Consider the following 10,633-nt stretch of genomic DNA (forward strand, 5'->3'; position numbering starts at 1 on the left):
CAAACTAAATTAATATTGTAAGAAAGTTGAGGATTTAAACAGAATGGTCTTCCCCCACCCTACAAGATTTATGGTTCTAGGCCACTCGACCAAGGAAAAAATGTTCTTAAAAGATGGATATATAAGACATTTCTTTCACAATATATGTGGATTCTATTCATATGAGTTTCACATATTACAAGAGAGGTGTCTTATAAGATACCTTCTTATATCATAATCACGCAAATGGCATGTCAAGCGAGACATTCTTAAAATTAGATCCGGGCCAAATGGCAAATATTTCATTAACTTTTTTTTTCCCACATGGTCGATGTGGGAAATGACAATGATCAATGATTTGTTTAATTCACACCACACCCCCCACAATGACGAGACCGGTCTATAAATTCCCCTCGGAAGTTGGAACGTGTATGTATTTCTTCAGAGAGAAATGGTTGGACCAGTGAGACCTCAGTTTGTATTGTTTGGTTCTTCCATAGTTCAGGATAGTTTTAACAACGAAGGATGGGGTGCTATTCTTGCTACCTTATATGCTCGTAAGGTACTTTTTTTCCTTTGCGCACTTTAGGGTGTCAGTGAGAAACATTTGTATGTTGTCGTCCAAATTATGTGGTTATTCAAATGTTATAATTGTCTTGCACTGCACACATGGATTTGACATTTACTGTTTATTGTCACTTACATTTGTTATTAGAGAAATTATTATGATCCTAATACGATGTGTCATTTCGGATTTTTATCTTGTAATCGGTGCAATTTTATAATGGCGGGTTCCACACACTACAAAACACGCGGGTCTTAGGCCGCGTTTTTTTCAGCCGCGTTTGCAAAAACGCGGCCTAAGACCCTAGTTGACTGTGCTTTTATCTTGAGTTTACTTAATTCGTTGACAGGATCATTGAGTATTCATTTGAAGGGAGAGGTTTATATAATGGAAAAAGTTTACCTACAAACCAATTGGAAGAAAATTTTCTCTAATTTACTACGTGATAATTTGTTTATTAGTTATTACTACGTAGCGGGTAGAGGAGATTCTTACAAATTAGTTTTGAGGAAAATTTTGTCCAGTAATAGTTAAATGATATTTGAGCATAAATCTGTTATAAGATCATTAAAAAAAAAAAAAAAAAATTGATAGGATGAACATGCACTACAGAGAGTCAAGAATAAAATAATGTTTGGATTTTTTACTACCAACAATCAACCTATATTTGTTCCGTCTAGGTCTAAATTTTGGATTGTACTGGCCATTTCAGTGACATTCCATACTGTATCTGTATCTTTTTGTTTTTTGTTCTGATAATCCATACCGTATCTTTATGAATGAGGTTTTTTTTTTTTTTTATTCGTAAACCTTTTATAAATTTATGTCACATTTATTTTCATTTTCTTGTTTACTGTAAAGTGAGACATATACATAGAAGCAAAGTTTGTAGGCTTTGTACTGAGATGAAACATGGATAGGATCATTGTTCGGAAGCATTTTGCAAATACCCTTCTGAATATTTAATTGAAAAGTAACTGAGACGGGCATAAAGGAAGCGAAGATTTATTGAAGAACTGGAAAATTTGCAGAAGTAATACAATACTGTTTGGGCCTTGCTGGTGGTTCTGGTTAATTCTGCATTAAACTTTAAAGCCTTGTTAAGGCGTGTGCAAGGGGAAACGCACTGGCCACATTACAATTACTCTGTTCTTGTTCAAAGAGAACTTGTCAAACAACAGTGCTATCAAAACTGTGGCTCATCATGTACTCTGTTAAGTGTACATTTTCATGCCCTATTAAGATTAGAAATAAACTGATTTAAAATTAGGAACTCTAGGCAGACATATTTTTGCGAGGATACTGTGGTTGGAATTCCAGGCGTGCACTGCAGGTTTTGGATCAAATCTTTCCAAAGGTAATGTATGTTTGATCACACACATCATACTTGAAGGTTATAGTTTATTACATAGCTTTATCTAAAATGGCATATATAGTAGATGTTTATCGCTAGTAAATCCACATTCCATAAGTAGGCGTAAAAACGAGAAAAAAAATTATATTCTCCATTTGAAATTGATTAATTTTGTGGTTCATATGCCATAGTTCATATGCCATAAAACCTGACTCATTACAGGGTTAAAGTTATCACCAAGTGAATTTGGATTTACTGAAAACATCCATCAAATTCAAAATTGATTTCTTGGTGAGAAATATCTTATATGGTTGGACCTGAGAAACTCCAAGGCTCTCTTGTTTTTCTAGGTTCAGTTGTTGCAGTCATGAGGCTGCCAGCATTTTCCTCTAGGCATATGCACTTTTCCTCATACTCTTGCACTCTTCCTTTCATTTGGTATTCAAATAAGTTAAATTTTTATGTGTTATTATGTTAGGATGCCCCAATACAACCTTCATTGGTGATTGTCTACTTTGGTGGTAATGATTCAGTGCATCCTCATCCATCTGGCCTAGGCCCTCATGTACCACTACCCGAGTATATTGAAAATATGAGAAAGATTGCCCTGTATGTAAAGGTATTGATTTTATTGAATCGATTCTTAAGCACTGGTGCACAAGACAACTTTATTGCTATTTGAATATTTTGACATAAATTCTTTTGGTTGTTAGTCCCTTTCAGAGAAGACTCGCCTTATCTTTCTTAGTGCTCCTCCTGTCAACGAGGAACAAATTCGCGAAACATTAAGGTGCTCATAGTGATAACTTTAATTCTAATTGTTTCTTTTTTCTGTACTAGCCTTGCTTGGCGGATGGAAGTACCAAGGTGCATCTGGTGTATCGTATAGGACTTAATTATTCAGTTCTAATAGCACATGTTTTTATTGAAACCAGTGATAAATTGGGAGAGCTGAGTCGGACAAATGAGTCCTGCAGAATATATTCAGAAGCTTGTTTAGAGCTGTGTAGGGATTTGGATATTAAAGCCATTGATCTATGGACTGCTATTCAGAAAAGGGATGATTGGTTGACTGAATGCTTTTTGTGAGTTTGCTTTCAGATGTGATGCTCTTTTATTGTCATTATTATTTTGCTGTGTAATCAATAATCATGAACAGGTCACTGAAAACAGAAGAAACAAAAAACAAGTTAACAAAAGGAGGGAATCAAACCTTTTTGTTCCCACTTGAAGTGGATGAAACAATAACATTGAACTGGATAAAAGAGTGATAAAGCTACTACCAATTTTATTTTAAAAGACTTCCAAACTGATATGACAATGAAGTTGATTGGTGTCACTCCAACAATCTAATAAATAAATGTTTGATTACTTTTCTTTTTGATTGGTAATACATCAGTTTGTAAAATTTATGTAGTAAAACTTGCAGCATTCCTTGCATCACTCTAATATTAAAAAATGTTATTTTCAAATTTACTTAACTCTTCATTGGACTATTTATGATCCTTCTTCAGGGATGGAATTCATTTATCGTCTGAGGGGAGCAAGATTGTAGTAAAGGAAATAATGAAGGTCCTTGGGGAAGCAAAATGGGAACCAAGTCTACACTGGAAATCATTGCCAGCCGAATTTGGAGAGGATTCACCCTATGATCCAGTCAGTCCTGATGGCAAGACCACCATGAATGTCTCTGAGGCCAGCTTTGGCAGAACCATGTAATGGGAATAGAGAACTCATAAGTAAATAAATGTAATGAATACTAGCCATTGAGCATGTGCAAAATTATTACTAATCATTCATTAAAGCATATATACAAGTTTTTTGGACACAACCTGGCAGTTGCTTTGTGTGGTTATTGTGCTTTTCATTTCATTCAAACAAATCGGTTATGACAGCCCTTAGATTGAGTTTAAAATAACAATTGGTGTGGTTATTGTGCTTAAATGGTCATATCTCAGTGTCTTCTTTCTCAATGTTTATTATGTAATCATCTGATTCTTTAACGCCAAACTTTATTGAGTGAAAAAAAAAAAAAAAAAATTTTAATACAATAGCCTGGCAATATTCCAATTTTCTTCTTATAGAGGTTTTTTTTTTTTTTTTTTTGAGAAACTTCTTCTTATAGAGTTCAAAGATTAAAGATATAACCAAAGTACCTTGCTTTCATCAACAGTATTATTATTATATATGGAACATGAATGGTATGTTAAATATTTATTTCTTGAGTAATGCTAGGAATGCTATAAATTTTATTTTAGGGGTAATTGCAGTTAACCCACTTGTGGTTTGGTCGATTTTAACTAAGCCATCTGTGATTTAAAAAATGTCACTTAACCTACCTGGGGTACCCTCCGTTAGACATTCGTAACTCACCTCTCCCTTTTCACTGTTAAAAATAGGGGTAAATGTGCCTTTTTCATTATATTTTATGTCTCTTTCCTCTTTTCTCTCCTTCTTCTTCTTCACATAAAACATAAAAGAAAAATATCAAAAAGCAAGTCAAGATAAAATTTGTTTCATCATTTTTCATATACATAATTAGCACAAAGTTTTACGAAAGAGGGTAGACAAAGCAATTTTTCAAACCATAAAGTAATTTTACAAATCCGAGTTAATAATCTCCATTACAAAATGGGGTGCTCATTTTCTAGGTTGAATGGGCTAAAATCAAAACCCAGAAATGTATATAGAATGATGCGTTTAACGTTCTTACCCAATGCCCACTGCAATTGCCAAACATACTTTTACAATGACAAGAAAACCAATACACCTATAGTCATAGACAAAGCCACAAATCCATGTGAACATACACCCACAGATTCGCTAGCCTTCCACTACTAAATCCAAAAATTGACTACTTAATTCTTCATAGAACAATCACAAAATAAAATTAATTAAATACAAACATTTAGGATAAAAGGTATCCACCAGTTTACTGCATTCTATCTTTACCCTAGGCTTTCTCTCTCTAAAACTCTAACCCTCTCTTTTTTGCTGGGTTCTCTAAAAAAAACCCAGATTTGCAAGTTAAAAAAAAATCTGCAAAAAAAAAAAAATAATAAAAAAATAAAACAGCAATCTAGCAAATCCAACACCACAGCCAACTCACTAAACCACCAAACCATAACCTCACCAAACTACCACCTCCAACACCACCACCGTTGTTAGCCACCGCCCAAAACCCCATACTGAGAAGCAAAAACAAAGAAACAAGAAAAATGAAATCGTGAGATCGGCTAAGCAGCAGAGTAACCTGATTGTCTAGATCGGCTGAGATCGAAGTAGGGGAGAGCTGTGGATCGATGGATTTAAATTTTCTGGGGTTAATGGATTTGTGGGTTCGAATTTTCTAGGTTGGTTTAAATTTCCTTATGGTTGGTGGGTTCAAATTTTTTGGGTTTAATGGATTTGTGGGTTAATGGATTTGCAAGTGTAATGGATTTCTAGGTTGGTTTAGTTTTTCCTACTGTGAGTTTTTAGGATTTGGCAGACTTGTTCTATCTATGGCTTCAAAAGAAGATGGAGAATCTTTTGGGTTCCTTCCAATAAAAAAAAAAACATGGGTTCCTTTTTGTTTTCCTTTGCTATCTGGGTTTGTAGCCGAAACTGATTTTTTTTTTTTTTTTTATGGCAAGATTTGATGTATATTGTTGGCAATATATACATCAAGAGGGAACCAATTATTGTGTTGATTGAACAAGATTTGGGTCACGAAATGGGATTTGGGTTTGAAGATTTGATTTCTAAGATGGTGAGAGAGAAGTCGTTCTTCAATATATTGCTTCTAAATCTGTTTATATTGTGGCTTATATAGTAAAGAGGATTTTTTTTAACGGAAATGGCAGAGGTGTGTAATGGGTGTCTAACGAAGGTCACCTCAGGTGGGTTAAATGATAACTTTGAAATCACGGGTAGGCACTGTTAAAACGGGCCAAACCACAAGTGGGTAAAGTGTAATTTCCCCTTTATAAGGATTATAATTCATAAAAATATTATCATTTCTATTGTAAATTATTTTTGCTTTAGCATATTTTCACTTTGTAAAATGTCTTGAAATTAGGCGTTAGTGCTTGCATTTATTATCACTAGTCCCAGAATATCATCCTAGGATTAAAAAAAATGATATATACAAATACTTCAATAAAAACAATCTTGAGCTAGTGGATTGTACTATTGTCCAATTTTCCTGTGAAGGAGTGTACATAGGTTTGAATTCCTTTTTCTCCCCTTGTTATAAGGAAAAAAAAAGGGTAAGTTAATCTATTTGTTTCCCATTGACAAAATCTCCAATTAGATTTAATAATAAGATAAATTAACATTTAAACCTGTTTGTGACTTGAATTGATCATCAAATAATTAACAATAATTAATTTTAAATGATATGTACTACAGTGCTACTTTTTTTCTTTTTCTTTTTTTTTGAGAAAGAAGACTTTAAAACTTATATTGAAAATAGGCAAATCTGCCTCATAAGCAACTAAGGTATGTGATGGGACATCTTCCATCCATATACTAGGTTGTGAGCTACTTTATTTCCTTCCCTACGAATATGAGAAAACCCAATACATTGAAAAGATTCAGCAATAACTTTCACATCTTGAATCAAAAGACCAGATGAAGCTAAGGGTAGCGAATCCTCCATCAATGACTTCATGAGTATTTCACAATCACCCTCCAAAATAACCGAGTTCAGTCCCAGTTCTAGTGCAAATTCCAGAGCTCTTGCTGCTGCAATTGTTTTTGTCTCCAATGCAATGAGTGGAAGGGGAATTGGTTGAGACAAGGATGCCATTACCAAGCCATTACAATCCCGTATTATGACCCCTACACCAGCTCTATCCAAAGAAGTAAACAATGCTCCGTCAAAATTGATCTTGTAGAACCCATCTTGCGGAGCAAACCAACGTGCCTCCTGCCTTGGTCGCTATGGCCGTGCTGGTTGGTTGGCTGTCCGAAACTCCTGCAATCCATCATAGGCACGTTGAAGCACCTGCTCAAATGGGATCCCCGGTGGTGAGAAGCATGACTTGTTGCGTCGAAACCATAAAGTCCAGGCTATCATTGCAAACATCTCAGTATCACACTCGGACTCCAGTATCGTGGACAACAATTGAGAGAAGTTTGAGTGCGTTGAACCTCGTTGGGACTGCCATTGAGGGTCTCCATCCCAAACCTGTGATACATTCGGACAATTCCAAACAGCATGCAATACATCCTCAACTTGAGTATTGCAGAAAGAGCAGGTTGGATCAGTTATAACACAACGTCTCATAAGATTTTCCTTCGTTGGCAGTGCATTGCGACATGCTCGCCATAAGAAATTCTTGATTTTTCTTGGCAATGAAAGGCTCCAAATCTATTTCCATGGTGGTTTTGGCTGAATGGGTGGACTGTTATCAGTTGTAGGCGTACTCCGCGACTTGGATTTGAGGAAAAAATAGCCGGACTTGGCTGTGTACTGACCCAATTGTACATAGGGCCAGAATAGAGTATCCTCGGCCTGACCACGGCTTAATGAAATTTTCTGAACCAGCTCGACATCCGTGGGACTGAGGGCAGAAGCAAGAACATGAGAATTCCAAGAACGTGAAACTGGGTCAATTAGAGAACTTACTTTTGCCTCTTGGAATTCTGCCTTTAAGGGACCGTGAACACCAAAATTGCTTGTAGTAGGCAGCCAATTTGCACCCCAAATTTTTATCGACTCACCATTCCCAACTCTCCATTTTGCTCTTCTTTCAATAACACTCCTCCCCTTCAAAATACTCTTCCAAGCGTAGGAACCTCCATGGCCTTCTTTTGCTTCCATAATGGAACAATCCGGAAAAAACCTTGTTTTAAAAACTCTATAGAACAAGGAGTTCTTATTTTGCAGTAAGCGCCATGTTTGTTTTGCAAGTAGAGCCTCGTTGAAAAGAGATAATTCTTTGAACCTCATTCCACCTTCGGACTTTGGATCACACATAACTCCCCACTTCACCCAATGAATTTTCCGTCGATCTCCCCTTTGCCCTCACCAAAATTTACGAATAAGCCCCTCAAATTCATGACAAAGGCCTTGTGGAAGCATGAAACAGCTCATTGTATAAGTTGGAATTGCTTGCACTACCGCCTTAATCAAGACTTCTCTACCCGCTTGTGATAGTAATTTTTCTTCCCAACCTTGTAGTTTTTCCACACTCTCTTTTATATAATCAAAACTGGCTTTCTTATGTCTTCTAATAAGTGATGGCAGCCCCAAGTATGTGTCATAGTGCAAAATTTCCAGTACACCAAGAGCTTCCTTGATTTCTGTTTTTTTTTTTTTTTTCCTCCATAGTGGACTTGCTAAAGAACAAAGATGTTTTCCTTTGATTTATTTTCTGCCCCGAAACACTTTCATAAGTAGTCAATATCTCCAACACCTTATTACACTCCTGTGTATTTGACCTGCAAAGGAGCACACTATCATCTGCAAAAAGCAAATGGGTTTGTCTTGGGCTTCTTCTACTAAGGGAGTAACCCTTAATATCTCCATCACTCTCCGCTTTGGAAATAAGGCCATGTAACCCTTCAATACACAACAGGAAAAGGAATGGGGATAAAGGATAGCCTTGGCGGATACCCTTAAAAGGCTGGATTAGACCTTTTGGCTCCCCATTAACAAGAATTGAGTAGGATACTGTTTTGACACATAGCATCATCAAATTTATCCATCTTTCCTCAAACCCCAACCTCCTTATAATTTCCTCCAAAAACGACCACTCCACCCTATCATATGCTTTGCTCATGTCAAGTTTAAGGGCCATATAACCAGTTCTACCAGTTTTGTGATTTTTCATACTATGGAGAGTTTCAAAAGCAACAAGTATATTATCAGAAATCAAGCAGTTTTTTGTGAAGGCACTTTGGTGTTCTGTAATGATTTATGGCAGAATTTATTTCAACCTATTAGCTAACACCTTAGCAAAAAATTTGTAAAGGACATTGCATAAGCTAATAGATCTAAAATCATTAACAGGTAGTGGGTTTTTTATTTTTGGGATAAGGGTAATGAAGGTATGGTTAATGGGGTTGGGAAGGGTGGCTGAATTTAAGTAAGATAAAATGGTATGAGTAACATCAGATCCTACCAAATTCCAATAATTTTGATAGAAAAGGGGGGGCATACCATTGGGTCCTAGAGCTTTCAGAGGCGCCATTTGTTTCAAAGCTGTTTCCACTTCCCATTCCATGAAATCCTGAGACAATAAGGCATTCATCTCCGCGGTAAGGAGGATTGGTACCGAATTCAAGGCATCCTCAAGCATCACCGGATTTGAGCATGTGAACAATTCCTGATAAAACCCAATAAAAGTATCTGCTAGTTGTTCTTGCTGCGTAACACAAACACCATTTGAATCAAGCACCCCTGAAATTCTATTTCGCCTATGTCTTTGAGTTGCCCTGCTGTGAAAATACTTCGTATTTTTATCACCTCCAACCAACCAAAAATTTTTTGCCCGTTGTCTCCACATCATATACTCCTTAATCATCAACTCCGTCACTTCTTTCTTCAATTCTCTAACCCGATAATTGTTACCTGTACGTACTGCCACCTGTTTAGCCTTCTCCAACAATTTTTTCTTCTCTTTTAATTCTCTTCTCACATTCCCAAAGTGTTTGCGACTCCAAAGGGTTAATTCGAATCCACATTTATCCACATTTCTCATTACTTGGTAACTAGCATCACATTGTACCTGATCATGCCACACAGCTTCAACAATACGCCCACATCCCTCATCAGATAACCACATCTCCTCAAACCTGAATGGTCTAGACAAAGGAGGAGGATCCATACCATGAGGAAAAATCCAGAGAGGATTGTGGTCTAAGGAGCAACAATTAAGGTGGAAAACTCTAGTTGAACCAAACTGTTGCAGCCATTCATTCGTGCACAAAGCTCTATCCAATCTCTCCCAAATTGACTGACCATTAGCATAGTGTTTTCTCCAAGTAAATTTTGAGCCCGTGTATCCTAGATCAATGAATCCACATTCATCTATTGCATCCCAGAATAATTGTATCTGATTATGACTTCTTCTATTTCCCCCAATTTTTTCATCACTTCTTGTCAACTCATTGAAATCTCCGGCACAAAGCCATGGGATTTGGAATTTTTGTTCCAGGCATCGAAGTAAATTCCATGATTCAATTCTGCGTTGTGTCTTCGGTTCACCATAAAATCCGGTGAATCGCCATTCATCCTTCATATTTTTGTTGATAATTGCATCAATGTAATTTCTACCAGAGCCGTCCACTGTAACATCAATTGAATCTCTCCAAAACAACACCAATCCACCTCCCCTATTCTGTCTAGGGGCAATGAACATATTTCCAAATTCAATCTTTCTCAACACACTCTTTAGCCTTGCTTCGTCTGCCCATGTCTCGGCTAAGAACACGACAGAGGAATCTTTTGCCCGCACCAACTCCGCAAGTTCATTCTCTGTACATGGGTTCCCAAGCCCACGACAGTTCCACACTAGGCAATTCATTGCAATTGGCGGGGCTGATTAACAGCCTCCACCATTGAGATTGCACTACTTTCCCCATCCTTTGAAACCAATCTCCGCTTTGTTGGTAACTCCGGATGAGCAGTCCTTCCTCTCTTTTCACCGGTTTCCTTCTTCCCCAAACAGTTTGCTGCATAGTTTTTGCGAGTTCTTTTTTTCCAGTTTCTAAATGGGTGCGTAGGAGTAGGGTTGATCGGGCTT

General features: G+C 36.9%; 2 protein-coding genes across 2 annotated transcripts; one reads left to right on the forward strand and one right to left on the reverse strand.

Annotated features, from left to right (window-relative positions):
• The first annotated feature begins 430 nt into the window (after window positions 1-430).
• Window positions 431-3,617, forward strand: LOC142611419 (GDSL esterase/lipase WDL1-like). Its single transcript, XM_075783538.1, has 6 exons — window positions 431-541; window positions 1,824-1,901; window positions 2,377-2,517; window positions 2,612-2,688; window positions 2,834-2,983; window positions 3,413-3,617. Exons 1-6 carry the CDS (start codon window positions 431-433, stop codon window positions 3,615-3,617), a joined length of 762 nt encoding a protein of 253 aa, XP_075639653.1.
• A 3,205-nt stretch (window positions 3,618-6,822) lies between these two features.
• LOC142608807 (uncharacterized) lies at window positions 6,823-10,414 on the reverse strand. The gene is made up of 4 exons (XM_075780478.1): window positions 9,049-10,414; window positions 8,328-8,793; window positions 7,429-7,744; window positions 6,823-7,071 (listed from the first exon to the last, which is right to left on the reverse strand). Exons 1-4 carry the CDS (start codon window positions 10,412-10,414, stop codon window positions 6,823-6,825), a joined length of 2,397 nt encoding a protein of 798 aa, XP_075636593.1.
• Window positions 10,415-10,633: the final 219 nt, after the last annotated feature.

The sequence above is a fragment of the Castanea sativa genome, chromosome 9 (assembly GCF_040712315.1).
Source record: "Castanea sativa cultivar Marrone di Chiusa Pesio chromosome 9, ASM4071231v1".
In the NCBI taxonomy this organism is placed as follows: Eukaryota; Viridiplantae; Streptophyta; class Magnoliopsida; order Fagales; family Fagaceae; genus Castanea; species Castanea sativa.